The sequence below is a fragment of the Arxiozyma heterogenica genome (genome assembly GCF_036370985.1).
Source record: "Arxiozyma heterogenica strain weizmannii chromosome Unknown scaffold_13, whole genome shotgun sequence".
Classification (NCBI taxonomy): Eukaryota; Fungi; Ascomycota; class Saccharomycetes; order Saccharomycetales; family Saccharomycetaceae; genus Arxiozyma; species Arxiozyma heterogenica.
Window position 1 is genome coordinate 325,482 of NW_027042666.1, and position 23,149 is coordinate 348,630.

The window sequence follows — 23,149 nt, forward strand, 5'->3', positions numbered from 1 at the left end:
AAATATAACATACCTCTGATTATAGAATGAGTAGTGTGGTTAATAAAAGTGGGACACGTTTTATTCCTAAGGTAAGACAACGTCGTTCTCAAGCACCTGCTAGACCTGTTATATCTAAACCTGTTCCTGTGGTTATGAGAGACACTGTCCTAGGTTCAAATAAAAATAATGATACAGATGATAATCACAATGACGATATATTGGAGGGTGCTACTCAGGTTGCTACTAATGAGAAGCATAAAGATAAACTAAGTGATACACAGATGGGAACAAATGACGTAAATAATAGTAATCGTAATGCTGATAGTAATAGCACTGGTAATAATGATAGTAACAGCAACAGCGATGGTGACGGTGAAACACAATTATCTCAGGAGAATACTCAAGTGGAAACAAGTTATGAGAATGATGATTCATTAGCAAATACATTAGTTGCCCATTCTAAAAAGTTAGGGCCACCAGATAAGGATACTGCAAATGTATTAAATTTCAAGAATAAGGATCTGCATCTAAATGACTTAGACAAGATCTCAACAAATAAAAATTATAATAAATCTAATAACGAATCTTTCAACACAAGTAGAAAACGTTTGTCTAGTATATCAAACACTGCACCTGGTAAGCCACTACACAGTTCAATATCTATCAAAAATGAGGATGCAACTTTAAACACTTTTAAGAGAAGAAAATTGTCCACCAAGACTACCTTATCTAAAAAAATGGGGTCAAAAGTTTCGTCAAGGAGTGGAAAAAGTACTGTATCAAAGATCTCTGTACCTTCAATAACAGGGATCCCTATACCAACAGGTGAGACTTTTAATAGCAACAGTACTAGAAATGGTGACAATGATACAAATTTAGATGGTGATGAAGATGAATCTCTTCAAGGAGCATCAGATCAATATAAAATGCATGTGATCAAAAGTGTCAGGGAGATTCCAAATGATATAGAAGATAAAGATTCCTCTAAATACTTGATTGATGAGAATAATTTCACAATAGCGGAATTGTGTAAAAAAACATTACCTATTGGTGAAATCTCTGATAATTTTGAAAGATCTAAGATGGCATATAAGGTGAAGTTACAAAGACGTAAAGAATTAAGAGAATTGAGACAAAGGGCTAGATCCGAGTTTAAGTCTTTACAAGAATTAAATAAAGAAAATGAAGAGTTGGAGAAACAACGCAGAAAGGAGGCACAGGAGGAATTGATGAATGCTGAGATACCAGAGGAAAGATTTAATCAGACTATGAAATTGAAATTGAATGCAGACGGTACCATTGCGGTGGATGAAGAATCTACTGTGGTTGATAGACATAGAAATGCAAGTTTGGAACATGCTCAGAAGAAAAAGGTCGATGAAAATCCGTTCAATAATTTATTTAATAATGGTTCATATGGTAAAAATTCTTACACAGATCCATGGACACCAGATGAAATGGTTAAATTTTACAGAGCCTTGTCTATGTGGGGCACTGATTTTAACTTAATCTCCCAGTTGTTTCCATATAGAACACGCAGACAAGTTAAAGCTAAATTTAACAATGAAGAAAAGAAGCATCCACTAATGATAGAGTTGGCACTTAGGTCAAAATTACCTGCTGATTTTGAACAATATTGTCGTGACATAAGGAAAAATATCCCTACTTTAGAAGAATTTGAAGAGAAAATTAAATCTCTACAAAATGAACATCAATTACATATTAAAGAATTAGAAGCTGCTAAACACACTGCTAAATTAGAAGATCAAGATAACGAAAAAGAATTTGAAAATAAGAATTTGGATAATAGAAGAGGCGCAGGAGGATTCACAAATAGGGATTTACAGACATATAGAAAGAAAGAAGTCATTCTTGGCACTATTGATGATATCAAAAGAAAGAGAGAAGAGGAGGAGAGAAAGATACCTGATGAAGATGAAGACGAAGAAGAAGAAGAGAGCGAGGAAGAGGAAGAAGAGGAGGAAGTAACTAAAAAGGAAGAATAGGATAAGATAAATCAATAAAAATAATAAAAAAAGATACATCTTTTAAAAATAACAAGAAAGGAATTTTACATTCTTGAAAGTATTCTAAACAGTTAAAATGAGTAATGGTGAATACCGGAATTTTTCCTAATAGGCGATCAGAATGCCTATTTTCATGTCTTCCTCATCTGCTACACCATTTCTTCTGACGATATTGATATGGATATGAATATATAATTATGCATCTAAATATTCCTAAGTAGTTTAACTCTTGCATCTTTAATTCTATTTTATTCATTGTAGATTCTCTTGTATTATTATTATATAAAGTAACTAATGTCTTGTAAGGGGTGTTAATAATTATCAATAGCAAAATTTCTTGGAAACAACTTTGATAGCGAGCCTACTTCTACTATTTTGTTGAACAACCACACAATATAAAAACATGTTTTGGATTTTATTTTTGATTAGATGAAAAAAAGAAAAAGAAAAAAAAAGAAAAAAAGAACGAAATAAATGAATAATTAATTAGATTTTGTTTAACTTATAGTGACTGAGCGAACCATTGTAGTTGAAGATTAGGGGAAGAGAGAAGAAAGACTAATAGCCATCCTGTTTGTCAGGTGTTCTTTTTATGTATAGGCAGTGATCTGGTTATCTTCAGAAATGATATATGTATAATCGATGAAGAGTGAAAGCGATAACGTTAAAATAATCGAAAGAGATCAATACAAAATTTGTATCAAACAAGATTTAAAAAATGAGCTGTATGCTGAGATCACTGTGTTACCAGCTAATTGCAAGTTAAAATTCATAAATAAGGGTATTTTGATTGGAGTTATAAATGCGACCGTTCATTATTTGATTCACTATAGTCAGACAATTGATTTAGATAAATATAATATTTGGTTTCAATTCATTTTGTTTCTCACCACTTTGATTTTGATAAGATCACCACCAGTAGAGCAAGCTACAGTTATTAAAGATTATGGTATTCAACTGGCAAATTGGAATGGGCTTATAATATTTCCATATAGAATAAATAAACAGTTAACGCAAAAGAGGGAATTTATCTCAAGAGAGAAAGTTTTAGATGTAATCATTAATGAAGGTTTTTATAAATGGTATCAGGTCATTTTCTATCTTTGTATAATGGTTCATAATGAGAAAAAATTAAGATTAATGTTTCCACATTATATGAAAATGAAATTGGATGATGAACGATTAATATATCAATTGTGTCAAAAATATTTATATACGGAAGAGGACAAAAAAAGACATGATTGTTTGCATTAAATAATAAGAGAGAGGCGCAAAGAAAAATACAAATAACAACATCTAAATTTGAGGAGGCACAAAGCAAATGTTACGTTCCTCATGTTGATAAGCATTTAGAGAACTAAGTATTGTATTAATATTTATTCTATATTATTATTCTTATTTTTTTTTTATTTCTTTTTTTTTTTTTTGAGACTATATAAAATAATGTAATATTGTATCTCTAGCCTTTACCGCATTGACAAATTCGACATAAGACCAGGTTAAGTTTGCTGCACCAGTTAGATATCCAGTATATTTATTAAATTGTTCACTCATCTCACCACACGAGTTGACATGTGTTTGAACAATTTGAATAAATCCATCAGCAAAATTGAAAATTTGTTTTAATGTATTATTAAATGCATCAGATTTATAAATTAAAGTAATATTATTATTGTTATTGGGAATTGAAGAATTTAATTGGAAGAATAGATTCCAAAAAGTGTTTTCTTCTAATACAATATTTAAATTGTGCTTCTTATCAATCAATGATTTAATTAATCGATATAAAATATTTGCACCTTGACAGGTGGCCAAAAACCAGGGATTACCTTCAGAGACATCAATTCCATCATAAATATCTTCAGGATATCTACCTAATGCCACTGCACCAGAGACGTTTTTATTCCAATTGATTGGGTATAACAATTTCATATCTTGAATCAGTCTGTAAAGAACGTTCAAAATCAGTAAATCATCAACATCAAATGGTATATCGATATCTAATTGTAAGAAATCTAACGGATGGGTAATCAATGAAGCTATTATAACTGCAATATCTACTTGGGATTGTCTCATTTTTCGTATGCCCAGGGTTTCAATAATGATTTTGTGTTTTGAATCCACATAGTTATTTTTAATAAAAGTTTCCAGATAGTGGATTGTTTCATTAATGGAATTTGAATCAGGGTTATTTGGAACAAGAGATTGATACAATCTTAGTGAATAGAGATGGACCATGTTGTTGAAGAAATGGAAAGAGTAAACTTCTTCCCAAGGATCGAAACTTGGTAGATTCCAGTTTTTCAAGACGAATTTCATATCGAATTGGCAGATTTCATCGAGGATAGAGTGTTTTAAATCGGGATCAATAGCGGTATGAAGCTCTGCTTTTGTAAGGTAGGTCAAAATTGCAATCAATCTTAGTGCTGGACCATCGTTCTGTGGTCTGCCCCATTCCAAATCGAAACTGGTATTGTTACAATAAAATTTGGGTTCACCTAGATTCGACCAGTTTGCAAAGGAAGAAAAGGTGCCGGATTTATTGTTGATTCTTTGTAATAATTTAGAATTGTTTATATATTCTAATGATAGAAGGTTATAAAGGGTAAAATTTTTTGAAGACAAACCGAAAGAAGACAAATACAGGGATGTAATGGAGGAGTCTCTTATCCATTGGAAAAAATAGTTTGGTTCAAAACGAGAATTTGATGCGACACTGACACCAAAATTAATATCATTCTGAAACGGATGAAAATTGAGCTGATTGTTTAATGAGTGATTAGTCCTGATATTTAATAGGATATATTCATTTGAGACTTGTAATTCTTTTTCGATCCAATTATTTAGGTCTTTTCGATCCCTGTTACTTATATTATACTTTAATAAACTGATGGAATTTTGTTCATCAAATTTGTTTATTGTCAAGTTGACAATGTTTCCTTCATTCAATATCGAAGCAAATGTGAAATTTAGTAAGAATGCAGAAAAGAAAGCACAAAAATGGCAAATGTTTGTTGTGAACATTCTATTTTTTTCTTTTTGTTTTTTTGTATGTTATTCCGTGCTTAATTCTCCTGTTTTGCTCTTTATAAATATATATATATATATATATATATATATTTATATGGAGGTATGTAGATGTGTTTTATTACTTTTCATATTTTTAAGATTAATTTAAATAATTATATCATACTGTATTATAGTATAATATAGTATAATATAGCATAAAATAGAATAATATAATATAATATTAAATTTTTAAAATGTCACAAAATCATGCTTAAAATTCTTTTAGAAAAAAAAAATCAAAAAAATTGCCCATGCACGAGTCGAATTTATTACAAACTTATGAAAACTAAAGTAGTTAGTATATGCGGATTAAATAAAGAACTTTTTTTGATGGCCGGGTCGAGAAGTTTATTGAAAGAAAATTTAAAGGAAAAGAAAAAGAAAAACAATAAGCACAAGGTAGGGGTCGGGAAAATCGCATTATATCATAAATCGTGTCTCCTATTTCACACAAGAAGTCTTGTAAAGAAAAAAGAAAAAGAGCCCTTAAAAGAAATTTTTTTTTTATCAAATTTCTTTTGTAAAGTTGCAGCATTGCCAACCTTAACACAAGGTCATAAATATTATTAATGGGTAATAATAACAGAGTATAATAAGTTAAATAATAGACAGTAATGATGTTACTATTAAAAGTTTAAGAAGGTCTAGAATCCTGCTATACATGTGTTGTATTGTGTTGTATTGTTTCTTTGAAAACAAAGAAACTTCAAGGGGACAAAAAATAAGAGAAAGAATTTCCAGCGGTGGCTACACCCACACATTTCCGCAAACATTCCTTCTTTATTCATGCACATTCTCTTTGTGTCAGCTATTACGGTGAAGACAATAGAAGGTAAAGAGACTCTTAAAAAGTTTATAGATTATGAAAAGAGAAAGAGAAAGAAGATGATGATGATGTAAGGGGATGGGCAGTAATCTAATCTTTTCTGCAAAAAGAATGGCGTGAGTTGGTCACAATACGATACGAGGGTTCATATATAAAGGAAGTGGTTGCTGCTGTTGTTTCTGCTTTTTTTTTTATTTTCCCTCGTCCTTTGGTTCGTGGTCTCTTCAACTTTTTTTATTTCTTTTCTTTTCTTTCCCTCAATCGGTTTTGGATTGAAGGGACAAAAAATATCCCATTTGTCAAAAGATTGTTTGTTTTCATTACACTCTTTTTTTTCCATGTCCTATAATACTTTGTGGTTTAATTAAGTTATTTCTGTTTTATCCTTGATGAAATATTTTTTTTTTATAAGGGTGCATAAATTATTCAATCATTAATATTCATACATTCATATATATATATATATATGAATGTATGAATATATATCTATGTATGTTTATATATATAGGTTCGTGTGATTTTTTTTGTTTGAAGGTCTGATCTCCACTTTTATTTTCTTTTTTTTTTTTTTTTTGTATTTTTTTATTTATTTATTTATTTATTTATTTATTAGATAAATATCTCTAGATAACTTAATATATTTATCATATTCGAATATACGCACATACACAACTATATATTAATATATCTACCTAACTTTTCAACTGTTATCCTTTTCCATCTTCCCAGTTATATAAGTATATTCGGTTGCTTTCTTCTTTTTTCTTTTTCTTTTTTAATTTTTTTTCCTCTTCCCCATATTTTTAACTTTAACTTTCCTTTTTCTTCATGTCGCAGGAACAATATACTCCATATACATTAAATGTAGATCAAGTGCGTCTTTTTGATAATGTCCCATCTGATGACTATCAAAGACTCTACTTTAATAACTATCTATTGAAACAACATAATAAATCTAATAACACTAACCATGATTTGGACCTATCTATTAAACAAAATGATTATAAATCTAACATAGTTAATATCTTTAACAATCCTCCTTACCTATCAAATAAAATACATGATACCGTTGATGCTAGCAACAGTGGTAGTAATAATAATAATAATAATAATAATTTACGCTGTTTTGAATACCAATTACCTGATGTCGACGTAAGTAATAGAGGGACAGAAATTCATGAGAATTTAATTGACAGTACTCCATATATTCTTAGGGGATCTATTAAAACTTGGAATGATAACGAGGGTCATGGGCATACTGATCTTGAATTTAAGGAAAATTTTGATAGGAATAATAACGCAAAAGTTATTAAGAAGAGTCAAATTAAATCTAGGAATGATAATGAAAAATTGGTTATAACTAAAAGAAGTTTCAATAGTAATAATAATAATAATGCAAATAATAATAGTACTACAAAATCTGGTTTTTCTACAGCTGCTACTATTATCACTAGTGGTGATACTATTAAAACTCAAGGAGACAATAAGTCTATCTATAATTTAAATACTAAAACAGGTGACATATCTCTTTCATCAAATCAAAATTTGACTTCACTGCAAACATCTTTGAATCCATATTATTCGTTTCACGATTCCACTACTGCTGCTGCTGCTGATACCACTATTATTAATGCTCTTAAACATAATAATATTGATGATATTAATCAAAATAACAATACTTTAACTAAGAATCAACAATTTAAATTGACGAAAATGAACTATAATTCTATATCAAATTCAAATTTGATCAATCCAAACAATTGTATCTTGTGGGACAAAAACACTGGATATGTCTTTGTTACTGGAATTTGGAGATTATATCAGGATATTATGAATGGTTTATCTTCAATAGATCGTTTATCTACCAATTTTAAAAATGATCACATCTACATCCATTCTGATGATTTGAAGGAAAAATGTAGATTAGAATTAGATCATATTCTGAATTATGCCTTCTATGAACCTATATCATGGGATGGGAAACAAACAAGAAGAAGGAAAAGTAGTCTTGGTAGTTTTAGCAGTGGGAATGGTACGGATTCACAGAAAAAAGACGTTCATAATGATGGTACTGATACTAACAAAAAAACAAATGTTGAAAATAAAATAGTAGAATATCCACATTATGTCGATTTGCATTGGAATAACTTATCAAAAGATTTGAAACAATTGATACTGGATGATTTCCAAAAAATGTTGGATAAAAAATATCCAGGAAAACATATTGCTAATCTCGATATGTCACTACATATTATACAAAGAATTAGAGGTGGTTATATTAAAATCCAAGGTACTTGGTTGCCTTGGACAGTGGCACGGTTGATGTGTACAAGATTTTGTTTTCCTATTAGATGGTTATTAGTACCTTTATTTGGTCCTCAATTCCCAAAAGAATGCGAAGACTATTATTTCAATATAATGTTAAAAAATATGAAATATATCGAACAAAATTCTCTAAACTTGTCAAAGAAGGATAGTGGAAATCCAAAAAAATTATCGACTAGAAGTAGACGTAACACCTATTCTGGCGTATCTACTGTGACAAAAAATACTACTTCTTTCACTACTTCTACCACACCAACTAGAACAAGACAGAGAAAAAAAAGACATTCGACCACAAATATTCCTCCACCGATTAGTCCTACAGAAGAACAAATTTCTCCAAGAACTAAAAGAATCGATTTAAAAACATCCAATGATAGTATTACCGGGTTCCCACCACAATTTATTCCGAAAGTTTCAAGACGAAGATCAAAATCAGACTTTGGTATTAATTCATACATGAATTGTAATCCTATGTTGAGTTCCACCATATTATCATCATCACCTACTTCTGCTTCATCTAATACTACTACAACTAATATGCCCTCTAGTTTACCACCAATCAAATCAGTATTTGAGCAGATAGATCCTTATGATGTATCATTTCTAGCTTCCCCAAACACACTATTTAACCCTGGTAATAACATAAATACTATTGATAATAATAATCAATCATTTGTTACAAGACCAAGGTTAAATAGTTTGCCATGTCCTAGTATCACTAATCCAAACAAATACTATATTAATAACTATTCATATATTGGAAGTAACCCACATTCTGGTGTTTCTGCTTTGTCCAATTTAGCAATGTTTTATAATTCAAGAGGACATAGATATAGTTATTCCAAGAATTTTACGCAACCTAGAATAAGTTTAGGAAATGATGAGAACACTAATGCTTCTGCTGTTACCACCACTACTCATAATATTAATGATAAGAATAATACGATGGGTATGGCAAATTCACCAACTTTTTTGTCTTATGGAGTATCTACTTCAGAATCATTTTATACTGATAATAACGGCGTTAATTATAATTCTAATTATAAATGGTTTACTGGAAGTAGGAAACATTGACTGTATATTAATCTACAAATATAAGAATTTTCCAGAGATTAATTAATTTTTTTTTGTTATTATATATATATATGTTCATCGTTTCAATAAAACATTCTTTTTTTCTTGGTTGCATCGTTCATTTAGATAAATCAATTTATTTTTTATATACAAATGTCATAAAATATATATTTAAGAAGATAATGATAATAATAAAGCAAGTTCAAATAATGCATATAACGTTTTACTGCTTAAAGTAAAGTTTTTTTCTAGAAGATTGTGGTTTTGACCTTTCTAATTTTTTTTTCTTTGTTTTGATGGTATCACTTGATATCTCTCAGATATTCTAAGATGTAAAAAAGTTTTATCTTTCCTCTATTTTTAATGTTGTTGCAAAAAAGATCTGATAAAAAAGGTTGATAGTGTTTAGTTGTAAGATCGTATATATTAGATAGTTATTATAGTGAAGATAACTCAAATATATTTGAGTTTAAATGACTAGTACAAATTTTTAAAAATACTACATAAAGACGTTTACAAATACGTAAATATGAAACAGTCAAGTAGAATTAACAAAATTATAATATTATTGATGAATTACAAAATATTATAATTCTGTCAAAAAAAAAAAATTTATATTTTTATCTTAAGAGTCCTTTAATTTAAGAGGTCTTAGATGTTTATTTTATTCTGACTTTTTTGATATCTTTATTATGTTTTCTAAGGTTATTTACTCTTTGAAATTTTTATGAAGACTTAGATAAAAATTAATTTCTGAATCAACCCAAAAGAGATATATATTTAATTTTCTTAGTCATGGATATATTTGTTGCACCCCAGTATGTTCATATTATTTGGTTATACTGAATTTAATCTTCCACTGTGACATATATCGTTTTGGTAATATTGTAAATGATCATTTTGTTTTTCTTGTTTGTATAAGTATAAGTAGCTGTATATTTGTGTATATTAGTTACTCCTTGCGTAGAATATAGTTTGTATATCATATATGGACAACCAACTAAGAATTATTTACTTATTTTAGTGTTCTAGAAGAGTATGTCTCTCGTAATATGTCTTTCTCTAATATGATGTCACATAAAGTTTAATATCCTTGATACTACTGTTTAGGGTTTTGTTTAGAAAAATGAGGGTTGATGATATTTTTCTAAACTTTCCTTTTTGGCAAAATTTTACAAACATAGATAAAAGCAGGAGTAACCAACATAAAGTACAAAAGAGCAACCAAAAATGAATAACAACGAAGCAAGCAATGAACAAGGAACTAAATATTACATAGGTCTAGATATATAGTACATAAGTGTGTACTATTAGGTTATCTTAGATTAGGGATATAGATATATAGAGATATATAGGAATAATACTACATCTAGAGATATAGAAAGAGTCTATATCTTACATCTATCGAAGTGAAGTATTATTGTGTTTTCAACAAAATTAACCGTTATCAGAAATACATAACCGTAAGGTTATCACAGCAATTAAAAACAAGAACAGAAACACAGACTGCTTCCAATCGGATTCGAACCGATGATCTCCACATTACTAGTGTGGCGCCTTACCAACTTGGCCATAGAAGCTGAGAATTCATTTTTTGTTGTAGTATGGTGTGGTGAAGTTCTTTGTGTATTCCAGGGAAGCGCAAATAATATTAATAGTAATTCAAATAATCGAGACAGTAATCAACTATAGTCGATAGTATAATTACTAAAACGGTCTTATATATTAAGCGGCTTATATCGAGCTAATGTACTTATTCGAAGTTACTTGACTTGTTACTTGCTTGTTCTATTTTGTTTATACATAATATATAAATTATTTACAAGAAACGATTATGGAAGATGATCTTTTATCTCCTGAAAACGTTGTCCTTTTATATGTTTTCTGGAGCTCGATCGATTATTCAGATTACTACATTAATGACTTGACTGATTCAAACCCTAAAATTTATTATATTAATTTAGGTGCACTACTGGATTAGAACTGCATCCCAATTCTCTAATCATGGTGATTAGTAATACACGTGGGACTTAATAAAACAATAGGTAAATTCTAGATTTGCCAAGATCTTATGTAATCCAATCTTTTTATTATGCAGCATCTAATGTTGTAGCACATGTATGGCTTATTAATACACTAATTGGTTCTAGATTCATTCAGGATCTTATGTAATCTTGATGGTTATAACTATTCTATTCCACAACATTTTTTAGCGTTAAAAAGATTTTTTAAGTAACTTAAATAATGATATTTGAATATATATACCGAAAAATTAGGTACACATATATTTTTGGATGATGTAAAAATATGTTTTTATATAAAATTTCAAGGAATCGATTTGGTTTTTGAATTCTGTAATAAATACTAAGTAAGTTTATACTTTCCTTTTTTAATTACTTCAATTATATATGTATGTGTATGAACAATTTTTGTATTTAAATATCTCGGTATTTTATGCGTTTGAAGAGCTCATTATTTTACCCATAAAAACATTTTAACAAAAAATTCTTAACAAATTTTTTTTTTTTAAAATTCAAATTGGAACTGTTTATTGACAAACATTATAATATCCCAATTGTCTTTTCTCAAAGCTAACTTATCTTTTTATGGAATGTAGAAGATTTCATATCTAACATTATCATAACTTAAGTACTTAATAAGTTGGGTCTTTGAATTACTAGAAACTATATGTTGAAATAGAATGTTCTATGATAAAATAGATAGAACAATAAGATTTTAGCAGACACTAAACAATAAATTGTTGAGTAATAATTGTTGAGAGGTCACCAAAAGTTGTTGAGTTTATTTATTAAATATCTTACTGTTTGTAGAGGAAAATGGCTGAATGTTAACATATATAAAGCCAAGGATTTCATCATACATTATTTTTATCTTATTTACAATCTTTGTATATTATTATTTCTATGTTGTATATAGAGAAAGAAAGTGAAGAACTTTATTATAATTTTGTATACTAAATCTGTTTAATATAATATTGAGAATGTTTACTATATATCCAATGAATAAAGGCGCTCATTTCCAACACTATATAAGAGAATTTGCATATGTATATATGTATGTGTATTTAATGCTTATAAAGAAATACAAATTGATTGTTTTTTATTTTTTTTTTTCCTGGAATATTTTCTTGTTATCAAACAAAAAAATTTTTCTATTATTAATGATATACTAAAAATAATCTTTAATAAGGAAAATTAGTTGGTATTTTGTCCATTTTTGAAGAAAATAAATGCCAAGTAAGATAAGTGAATGTTATAGTACCATTAATATCCTACTACAAATAAGCTGATAAATTATTATATTAATCATATCATTTTATTACATTAATTTGATAATGGATTTTAATAATCTTTTTAATATTGAGGCTTTGTAACAATGTAATAAAGCAGTTATTTTTAATAATATGTTAATGTTTTGAATGACGTTTTATGAATTGTTTATTTTTCAGCTTTTTCCAATACCTGCCTTATTTTAATTATTGTGAAAAGAAAACAAATAAAGTTTGGTAAAATTAATTCAATATAATACTGTGATTGGAGACTTCCTTTACAAAAACCTTAGATCTATATAATAACCAGCACAAAGATAAGTCACACATATTCAAAGAATAATCTCATACAACAGAATCAATGATCAACATTGTCAGTGACTATAACACAAAATCTCATTTGAGAGGAGACTATTCTGCCCTTATAGACTTTAGCATAACTTTATCATACATTCTCCTTTACACCTCATATGTAAAAAAAGTGAGCTAGTGCTAAGTTTTAAAAGTATATAACTTATTGCTGAAATCGAACGTTCTAAAATAAATAGATAGACCAATTAGATGTTAGTAAATATTAATTGATAGGCAAAAAGTGGAGAATGTATTGTTTGCTTATCAGTAAATGTAAACAAACCTCATCAATAATTTGATGCCGTACTTTGACGAGATGTACCAGATACGAAAAGATATAAAGCCAACTTTTTTTTCATATCATATTTCTTCCCTTGCTCATCTTTTATACATCATCACCTATATATTATAAATAAATAAAAATACCGAAGAACTTTATTATAATTTTGAATACTATATCTATCTTATATAATATTGAGAATGTTTACTGTATACCCAATGACTACAGGCGCTAATTCTCAACACTTATGACCAAATATTTTCAATACTTTATGAGAGTAACATGTTCTACAAATTATGAATATTAATATTGAGACAGTAAAGTTTCTATGTCATTGTAAATTGTAAGAATAGTTCAGTGATAATTCTAGTTTTTTTTTAAAGCATAAAATTGTATGAATGTGTTTTTATCAACTACTAAATTCAGAAAGTAAAAATCCCCTACATCTGTATTGTATATAAATTTGTATAATTTTATTAAGCATAGAACCCCAAGAAAACCTAAATAAACCATTATTCTTATTATTTTCAAAATATTATTACATATTGTGGCCAGCACCAAAAATTAGTGGCTATTTTATATATTATATCTAATCTTACTTAGGGTATGAACAACTTGAGTCTATCCAAGAAGACATAGTAATATCACTCTCAAGTTTACTCCTCATACATCCTTCAATAAATTTTTCCTTCTTCTATGATGAGCAGTATACAATATGTCCATAACAAATCTGCATACGTTCACACAATTGGTTACAGCACTAATATTACTAAATATCACAGAATTTACTTATCACTACTAATAGTAATCTTAATTTCCTATTCAATTCTTTATGTCTACAGTACGTTGTTATGCTTTTTCATTTATTTTCAGATATTTTAAAAAGAAAAATTCAAAAGTGCAAAAAAAAAAAACAAAAAAACAAATGTTAAATAAAAAATGGAGAGTTATCTACTTGTACATACTATGAATTCGTAGCAGTTAAAAGAATTCTACAAATTTAGAAGGTTTATGCCTTATCCTAGTTTATTTAATTGAATCCATTCAGTTTCTCTAACATACACAAAAGGGAGACATAGATACATTCTTTTTATATTTTTAATTTTTTTAACAACTGATTTGATCCAAAGATGGATTTCCTAGACTTTCAAACATTTTCTTTTGTTGACACTGCCACAAATGAAAATAATTCATTGCCTTCACCTGGCCAAGGGCTAAAATTATCATCTAGTGATAGTTATCTTTATAATAATAATAATGATAATTACACCGACAACACATTAAGCAGTGGTCTTAAAACTGACGATGCATTTGAGTTACCTAATTTGTCACAGGTTAAAATAAATGATAAGAATAGCAATCAATTATCTTCAAAGATGGCAAATTATGTGAAAATGTCTATTAAGGAACTAAATCTATTTAAAGAATCCAGTAGTTACACTTCTACAAACACTAACACTAATACTAATATGGAACCATCTTTAACTAATGATTTATTGAATAAACCAATTGATATTAATAAGCTACTAAATAGAGATCAAACTTCATTAGAAGCTACAAATCAAGTACTTTCCAAAAAATTGTCTGTTATTCTAAATGAGCGTAATATAAATAACTATCACCAAACTATTAAACTAAGGAAGGCACTTTCTCTTTTAGAAGATACCAATATAGTTAAAAATGAAACAATAACAACAACGACCAGTAATAGCAATAACATGATGAAAAAAAATCAAAAGAAAAATTCTAATTTAGAGTATACGCAAAATTATTTAAATATATCATTAGATATTGATAATTTAGTATCTGCTGATTATGTAGGCATTCTTTCTAGAAAAAATTTGAAATATGACATAGAGACACAGCTTCTTAAAGAACATATAACAATCCTTGAGGATTTTAGACCCGTCATTAGAAGGATTAAACGATTATGTAACTCTGTGGATAACATTAAAGAAGTTAAGCTTCAATTAACTTCAAAGAACGAAAATGAAAAAGAAAAAAATATTCTAAGCGATATTGATAAAATAAAAAAAGATTTAAAATTATTAAAATTAAAACAGCAAATTTTATTGCGGATCAAAGATACTTTTACTTTGAACCAAGTTGAAGAAGATATTATACAAAATGGTAATATCACAACTAACAGTAGTGAATTTTTTGAAGTTATTGACAAAATAGAATCTATTAGGGAAGGATCCTCGTATTTATTAGCATTAGATGATCAACATGCTGGTAAAGCACTAATATCAAAATTGAATGTTAACTTAGAGATGATCAATCGAAAAATTTTTAACCATTTACTATCATTTCTTTATGATTATAATTCCATAACTAATACAGACTTACCAATTTACAGAAAATGTTTAATTTATTTATCTAATGACTTATCATTTTTTGACTCCTTTATTAAGCATGTCACTACTGAAAGATCCAAATTAATCCTTGATGAATTTTTATCTCAATTCGATTTAAATGTAAGAGACAAGAAACCAGTTCTTTTAAATGCACACGACCCTATTAGATATATCGGTGATGTATTGGCAAGTATTCATTCTTTGATTGCCAACGAGGCTGATTTTATTAAAATATTGTTCTCTTTTCAAGATGAAAAAGAAACTGAAACAAACAGCAACACTAATAATATTAAAGATGAATCAAAAGAAAAAAACTTTTATCTTCAATATAAGTCAATTAATATTGATTATTTGAAAGGCTTAGATACAAAACTTCTGAATGAAATTGTTCAATCTTTAGCTAATTCATGTAGAATCCGTATAGAACAAATTGTAAGATTTGAGGAAAGCTGTACTATCAGTTTTGAAATTATTCAATTATTAAGATTATACAGGATAATGTTCGAAAAGAAAAGCATTGAAAAAAGTAACAATTTAATTGTAAATCTTGAAAAATTAATTACAATGTCTAATGAAAAGATCCAAGACCACTTTGTTACATTTATCAAGGAAAACAAATCAACTAAACTTGAGTATAATAATGACACAGACCTTCTACCACCTGATTGGTTATTTGATTATTTAAATGAATTAACAGATTTCTTAAGGGCTTACTCAAAGAACAATAGTATGGAAGATTACAGCACTAAAAATTCCAATAAACAGTCTGTTGCTGAACAAGATATTATAAATGAAAACTTCATAGTACAGACCATAGAAGAACCATTCCAAAAGGTACTAATTGGACAAATCCAAGCCGCATTTCCATTGGCAAAGAAAAAGGAAGAAGTTAAGATTCTCTTTTTAACTGTCCAAGTAAATTGCTTTGACTTAATTAAGACAAGATTACAAATCTTTAAAGAATCAATTTTTAATAAAGATGAAAAGATATCACAAATCTATGAAAACATTGAAACCAAACTTGATACATTAATATCAAATCTTCAAAATTTACAGACGAAATTATTACTTGAAAAGACAGGATTATCACTTTATAACAATCTATTAAATATGATATTCCCTATTGATCAAGTAGAAGATGAATTAGATTATGATATGTATTTATCCTTGAAAGATAATGATTTAATGTGCTTACCATCTATCAACAATAACGTACATAATAAATTGAATGAATATCTACCACAAGTGCTAACTGAATTACAAGAAACACTACTGTTTAAACTTGCATCTCCTGAAATTGCTGATCATATATGTGAATATTGTTTTAAGAGAGTATCCAGATTTTATTCAGTGTTCAGAAAGGTCTTGACACATATCAATCCAGAGCAAAAAGAGGAAGTCTGCAAAATTCTGAATTTCACAGAAGATGATTTTAACATTTTACTTGGGATAACCAATGATAAATAATAAAATAAATAAATGCATAATCAAACACACTAAGGATGTATACACACATATATACTTATATTAAGAATTAAGACAAATCTATAGGATGACATTATTGCTAAGGAATAAAACTAATTAAAACAAAAATGATATAAAAAAAGAGAAATCCCTTTCAATACACTTGTCCCATGAAAATTCAATCTTGAGCGTGACGTGGTAATTGGCCACGACCGTAACCATTTGTTTCATAATAATCCATTGGATAGTAATCCTCTGAAAACATCACATCTTTATCTAACAACACATTAGCTTCATATGGAGTCAACAAAGGCTTGTTAAAAGCGTACCCCCAATCTATTGATAATCTAGGACATGCCACTTGAACGAAAACATCGATCTTATCAAACATTGCCAACTTTTGTGGAAATATTTCACTTAATATAATCTTAACAACTATCTTTCCAGCTGCCAAAAGATTTCTCTCTAATCTGTCTACCGTAGAGACATTCCCTTGTCTACCCAGAGCACCAAGAATCAAACCAAATACTTTACCATTCTTTGCAGTTTGGATAGCTTCCGATCTAACTCTAACTAGTTGTGTTTGATCATAACCTTCCCTTGTAAACTTTCTGTTGTATGGATCGTACCTATAAGCAGGGATAGTTGGATTATGTATCATAGCTGATTCTAGATGAAACCTACCATCACCAATAAAAACCATTGCATCAATTTGACTTTTGTCCAACCTTTCTGATGTACAACCCAACACTTCACCTCTGGATAATGGCTTAATCTGTGGTGGAATTATATATAACATATGATCATTATCTTGTGCTAATGCATCCTTAATACTATGTATAGCAGGGTTGAATTGAATAGTACCGAAGGTGGCAATTCGGGAACCCTTAGGGAAATTTCTCTGCAAAGTTTTAACAATATGTCGTTCATTAATATTGATTGTAACAAAGACATATAAAACTTTAATAGTAGTAACATCGATAGGAACAAGACATGAATGTGCATAATGAACTATAAAATCACAATCCAGTGCTCTAGCTGTAAAATCATCGATACAACATGCACCATATGAAACATCTCCCATTATCACTGTTTCAACATTACAAAATTGTTCCAAAATATCACTAATAATCAAAGAATATATTAATAGACCTTCAGGCATTTGTAATGCCACTCTCCTGGCTCCATGTTTTCTAATGTTCCAAACAGTTTTATGGATTTCAAAATTATAATTTGAGGGTAAAAGTTTGATTGCCTCATTCAAATCTTCGTCCTCCAGTATATCATCTGGGATATGGATAATAGATCTATAAGAAACAGAATGTTTATTTCTTGGCTTGAATACAACTTCTTTGCTTGAATCATTTTCGATAGTCTTTTTGGTCACAATAGATCCCTTACCATTTACACTTTTAGACCCAACAAACCTTCTTCTAGGAACTTTGCGTTCTTTAGAAACTTCACAATTAACAGACATCTTTATATACAATGCTCCCAAAGCTATTTTTCTGTTAACCACTGTTTTTGTTTCCCACCTAAATCTAACCAGTAACAGAATATCCCTGTTATAATATCAAACTATCTTTCTACTGACTACTTCTTTTATTGGTTGAGTTGCTAAAATATATATATATATATAGAGAGAGAGGTCTATGTCCATAAGAAACCCTTCTTTTCTCTATATTTTCTTACAGAAGGATTACTAATCCAACTATCTTCAATTTAAATTTTCCATTCGATGAGTTTCTCTTTTCTTTCGAAGGGAAATGAAAAATTTCATCAACTTTCAATCATCCTAAGAAAAGAGCATCTACAGCAAAATACAACAGTTCCTAAATGGTAATTCCTAACAAGTAGAGAAGGAATCAAGCAACTATATTTGATCTTCTTTCAGTGACTAATTAATTTGTAACAAAAGCTTATCTACACATAACTAGAACTAAAGACAAAACAAAAGACATAGGAAGGGACCAATATAAAGAAGGAGGAGGAAAAAGTCAGCTCTGATATTACTAATACAAAATGAGATATTTTGATCATAGATCTGCTTTGAAGTTTAATAATCTCAGATTTATTTTTTATTGTAAGAATATAACTATTCGAAAATATAGTAGTAAAGCAAGTTCGAACCATATACTGAAACAAAAGGAAGAATTACTACATGGAATGAATCGTTTGTTAAAAAAAACCATTGATTTCAAATTCAGCATCCCCCGTAAAAATAAACTGATGATTGATAAAGATCTAGAACAGTTTCTAAAAAGATCGAATGAAGCAAATAATTTAAAAGATTTCGATGGTACTTATCTACCGGACACTTTTGGCTCGAATCAGAATATTCCTATTGATCCTGCTATTGAACGAGAGTTAAATTTAATTTTATCACATTTTCAAGCGCCAATAGATTTTGCCTTTGGATATGGATCTGGTGTTTTTAAGCAAAATGGATATGATAATCTTAAGGGTTCTAATAAACCTCAGATTGATCTTATATTCGGTGTCAAAGATCCTCTGAAATTTCACAAAATCAATATATACCAAAACCCAGACCATTATTCCTCTTTAAAGTGGTGTGGCTCAAGTGTTATATCATATTTCCAAGATATCGGTGCTGGCATATATTTTAACCCATTTGTGAATATTGCTGGACGTGAAGTAAAATATGGGGTAGTCTCACTAGAGAGAATCGTACAAGATCTTTGTACCTGGGATAGCTTCTATCTTGCTGGTAGATTGCAAAAGCCTGTCAAAATTTTGAAAGACAATAATATAATCAAATACTGGAATCAATTAAATTTAAAGAGTGCAGCTACTGTCGCCAAATATTTATTACATAACGATAACACAGTGAAATCTAGACTAGATGAATTCGAATTCTATCAAAGGATTGCTGGACTAAGTTATATAGGTGATATTAGGTATACACTTGGTGGTGAGAATCCAAATAAAGTTAATAATATTGTAGAGAAAAATTTTCATAATTTTCAAAAATATTATGGTTCCATATACGAAGATGTTATATTCCACAATAGAGATTATCTACCATTAGGCTATTCTTTAGACAATTGTTTAAAGACTTTAAGAAGTCATATACAGAGAACAAGTATTTTGCAAACTTTAAAAGGTATTGCAACAGCTGGTGCTACAAAATCATTCAAATACGCCTGGAGTAAAAAAATGAAAGCTTGGAAAGGGAAATAAACAAACAAACAAGCAAATAAATATATTCTTATTGAGTTGACTGCATATAAAATATGTATATGAATGCAGATATGTAATAATATTATTATTGAGATTTATTTGTATATGCACTATATCTACATGCACATTTACACGTTCTTACTGTTTCCTACATCTTAGAATAAAAAGATAACTAAAGAGTGTCTGAAAAAGCTAAGAAAATAAAAAAACAAAGATGAATGTGTAAATTATAATGTATAAAAAATGATGTATTTTGTAAGTATATATGCTTATATAGATCTGCCTGTAATATTTATATGCATGAAAAGAGTATAAGTAGTTACAATTGATGTGAAAAATCTAATAATCATTCAATAGCCTGTTTAGGGAATTTGGATGATGAACCTTGTATTGATGTTTCTGTGGATAAAGAGAGACCTTAGTTGGACTATCTACGCCTTTAGTACTGCTACTTTCACTACAGGTATCATTATTTGTTGTTGATGTAGCTGGAGTACCATTAGCTTTGGTGATATTATTATTAGATAAGACAGGGCTTTTACTGAAGGATGCAGCTTGATCTATAACATTTAAATCTATAACACCAAAAGTAGGGATCACAGTGGCAGATTTTGTTCTTCTATGTGTCTTTTTCTGTACACTATTTCCACTTGAACTTCTTAAAGGTACTGGTCTTTTTAAGTAACAGTTGTTATTTGATTCTAACGATAAATTGGTATTTGAATATGCAGGGGAATTGTGACTATTACTACTACTATTTTTATTATTGTTATTGTTGCTTGTTTTATCGGATTGACCACTATTATTATAAGTACTGCCATTTAAATTATTTTTCACTGGAACTAGCGTTTCTTTATTAGATTCAAAATTTAACACAGATACCATATTTGTCGGTATGCTTGAAGTAACAAATTTGTTCATGATAGGTAAAGAAATATTGCGATTATGAGAAATCATGTTACTATCGCCATTACTATTACTATTATTATTATTATTATTATTATTATTATTATTATTATTATTATTATTATTATTATTATTATTATTATTATTATTATTATTATTATTTATAGAGATATTTATTTTATTCTTTAATGGGGATTCGAATTCTGAAGCTTCTTCTTCCTTTATTGAAATAGAATCTGACAAAGCCGCCACTGCACTTGCACCAATCCTGGCGGGTGAATGTGTTCTTCTATGGAAAGTTCTTCGTTCAGTGGTATTAATGCCAATATTACTAGAGTTTTTGAAATTATTCGATACTAATGGATCTGCTGGTGGAAATTTATATGGGGAGGTTGACTTTAACATGGATGCAACAGGTGTGATATTCATGTTATTATTAGACTCAACAGTAGTCGCGGTAGAGACAGAGTCTGAGGTAGATGTAGCGGTATTATTCAATTTATTATTTTTACTTATCGAAGAATCTAGAAACCCATTATTGTTGATCAAATGAATCAAATGTTGTGATGGCATCCCATAACCCTTGGACAGCTTTATCAGTTCCAAGCATTTATCAATGTTAGCTAATTTGTAATACTGTTGTTTTGTTTTCTCCTGCTCAATTTTCAAATCAATAGCTTTAGACAAGATAGGTTCAGGCAATTCGTTTGTCTCATTGATAACATCTTTAATCTGTGGGCCAAAGATAATCTCCAACAAAGAGGAGCTTCTAGAATGAGTCCTTGGATTAGCTCCTGGCTTATTAACTTTATCATCCATTCGACAAAAGAAAACAAAAAAGAAAAAAATAATAGTAACAACAACAATGAAAACAACGACAACAGCTGATAATGTAATATGAATATATATATAAGCTTTATATATTTAAAGAAAAAAAAACGCTACGTTCGAACGACAAACTTTGGCTGTTATCAATCCTTGAATAAAAATGTGTTAGAATATCAGCTTTAAATGCTACTTACTCTCTTATTGCGATCCCATAAGGAAATGAGCAAAAAAAAAAAAACTTCTATACCATCTCTTAAATACGCTAATATAATATAAATATCAATACTTAACAGAGCCCACTCTTCCCAGATAATATCTATCTTTAAAAGTTCCCATGAAATGTCGAATAAAATTCTTCTTGCTGAAAAGAAAAGAAAAAAGAATAGGGGAGGATTTTTCTCTTTTGTTAAATTCTTCCGCTTCGAGCAAAGAAAGTAACAAATTTCCCTTTTTGGATAGGAAACAATAGAAGCTCCGATGACTGGATATCCTAATTAGGAAAAGGATGTTCCCAAAAAGAACCCCACTATCAAATCAAACAGAAGACAGAGTAACAATAATCACACGATAAATTGTATTATACACCATTATTACATAGTAGTGTCTTGCTATTAACTGTAATCCTAGATAAAGTATATATATATATATATATTGATAAAAACAAACATTAATTTTTTTTTTAATTTACACAGTTTCTTCCTCAAAGACTGTTTCAATGGGCTTCTCCATAAAAGACGCATGTGTGAAAACAGTGAAACAGGAGGCACCAATCAACCATAGCATCGAGGATATTGGAGAAGCTAGAAAACCTAATGGAATAGCAACACATAATAGACCAGTATATAATTGAGAAGTAGTAACTGGACCGAATGGAGTATTCAAATCCGAACCTTGCAATCTGTTGATGCCCATAATACCACCTATGACTAAGATGATAACAAATAGCAATAATAGGTTGGTTAATAATGTGTAAATACTCAATAGCCCAACAATAAATGCATAATTGGAACCAAAGTATCTTAAGTTATAAGAAACTCTTGCTTGTAATTCAGAGAAGTTTTGTGGTTTAGAAAACTGTTTTACATTGAAAAATTCTTGTGGTGGACGTAGAGTGGATATTTTACTTTTTAAAGATTGAAACTGATTCTTTATATTTTCAACAGATAAGTT

General features: G+C 29.0%; 9 protein-coding genes and 1 non-coding gene across 10 annotated transcripts; 5 read left to right on the plus strand and 5 right to left on the minus strand.

The window, feature by feature from the left end:
* Nucleotides 1–26: 26 nt before the first annotated feature.
* BDP1 (transcription factor TFIIIB subunit BDP1) lies at nucleotides 27–1,988 on the plus strand (the record flags this gene model as incomplete). Its single annotated transcript, XM_064857436.1, has 1 exon — nucleotides 27–1,988. One exon carries the CDS (start codon nucleotides 27–29, stop codon nucleotides 1,986–1,988), a length of 1,962 nt encoding a protein of 653 aa, XP_064715742.1.
* Nucleotides 1,989–2,651: 663 nt separating this feature from the next.
* On the plus strand, nucleotides 2,652–3,263 carry GPI15 (phosphatidylinositol N-acetylglucosaminyltransferase GPI15; the record flags this gene model as incomplete). Its single annotated transcript, XM_064857437.1, has 1 exon — nucleotides 2,652–3,263. One exon carries the CDS (start codon nucleotides 2,652–2,654, stop codon nucleotides 3,261–3,263), a length of 612 nt encoding a protein of 203 aa, XP_064715743.1.
* Nucleotides 3,264–3,440: 177 nt separating this feature from the next.
* Nucleotides 3,441–5,033, minus strand: SGA1 (glucan 1,4-alpha-glucosidase; the record flags this gene model as incomplete). Its single annotated transcript, XM_064857438.1, has 1 exon — nucleotides 3,441–5,033. One exon carries the CDS (start codon nucleotides 5,031–5,033, stop codon nucleotides 3,441–3,443), a length of 1,593 nt encoding a protein of 530 aa, XP_064715744.1.
* Nucleotides 5,034–6,732: 1,699 nt separating this feature from the next.
* XBP1 (Xbp1p) lies at nucleotides 6,733–9,303 on the plus strand (the record flags this gene model as incomplete). The annotated part of the gene is made up of 1 exon (XM_064857439.1): nucleotides 6,733–9,303. The coding sequence occupies one exon, from the start codon at nucleotides 6,733–6,735 to the stop codon at nucleotides 9,301–9,303; it is 2,571 nt and encodes an 856-aa protein (XP_064715745.1).
* A 1,507-nt stretch (nucleotides 9,304–10,810) lies between these two features.
* Nucleotides 10,811–10,883, minus strand: PWA37_000780. Its single transcript has one exon. It is a non-coding gene; the product is annotated as a tRNA-Thr (tRNA).
* Nucleotides 10,884–14,353: 3,470 nt separating this feature from the next.
* On the plus strand, nucleotides 14,354–17,047 carry COG6 (Golgi transport complex subunit COG6; the record flags this gene model as incomplete). Its single annotated transcript, XM_064857440.1, has 1 exon — nucleotides 14,354–17,047. One exon carries the CDS (start codon nucleotides 14,354–14,356, stop codon nucleotides 17,045–17,047), a length of 2,694 nt encoding a protein of 897 aa, XP_064715746.1.
* Nucleotides 17,048–17,222: 175 nt separating this feature from the next.
* DPH1 (2-(3-amino-3-carboxypropyl)histidine synthase) lies at nucleotides 17,223–18,521 on the minus strand (the record flags this gene model as incomplete). Its single annotated transcript, XM_064857441.1, has 1 exon — nucleotides 17,223–18,521. The coding sequence occupies one exon, from the start codon at nucleotides 18,519–18,521 to the stop codon at nucleotides 17,223–17,225; it is 1,299 nt and encodes a 432-aa protein (XP_064715747.1).
* Nucleotides 18,522–19,066: 545 nt separating this feature from the next.
* On the plus strand, nucleotides 19,067–20,245 carry TAM41 (putative phosphatidate cytidylyltransferase; the record flags this gene model as incomplete). The annotated part of the gene is made up of 1 exon (XM_064857442.1): nucleotides 19,067–20,245. The coding sequence occupies one exon, from the start codon at nucleotides 19,067–19,069 to the stop codon at nucleotides 20,243–20,245; it is 1,179 nt and encodes a 392-aa protein (XP_064715748.1).
* A 339-nt stretch (nucleotides 20,246–20,584) lies between these two features.
* BOP3 (Bop3p) lies at nucleotides 20,585–21,970 on the minus strand (the record flags this gene model as incomplete). The annotated part of the gene is made up of 1 exon (XM_064857443.1): nucleotides 20,585–21,970. One exon carries the CDS (start codon nucleotides 21,968–21,970, stop codon nucleotides 20,585–20,587), a length of 1,386 nt encoding a protein of 461 aa, XP_064715749.1.
* Nucleotides 21,971–22,663: 693 nt separating this feature from the next.
* On the minus strand, nucleotides 22,664–22,891 carry YIP3 (Yip3p; the record flags this gene model as incomplete). Its single annotated transcript, XM_064857444.1, has 1 exon — nucleotides 22,664–22,891. The coding sequence occupies one exon, from the start codon at nucleotides 22,889–22,891 to the stop codon at nucleotides 22,664–22,666; it is 228 nt and encodes a 75-aa protein (XP_064715750.1).
* Nucleotides 22,892–23,149: the final 258 nt, after the last annotated feature.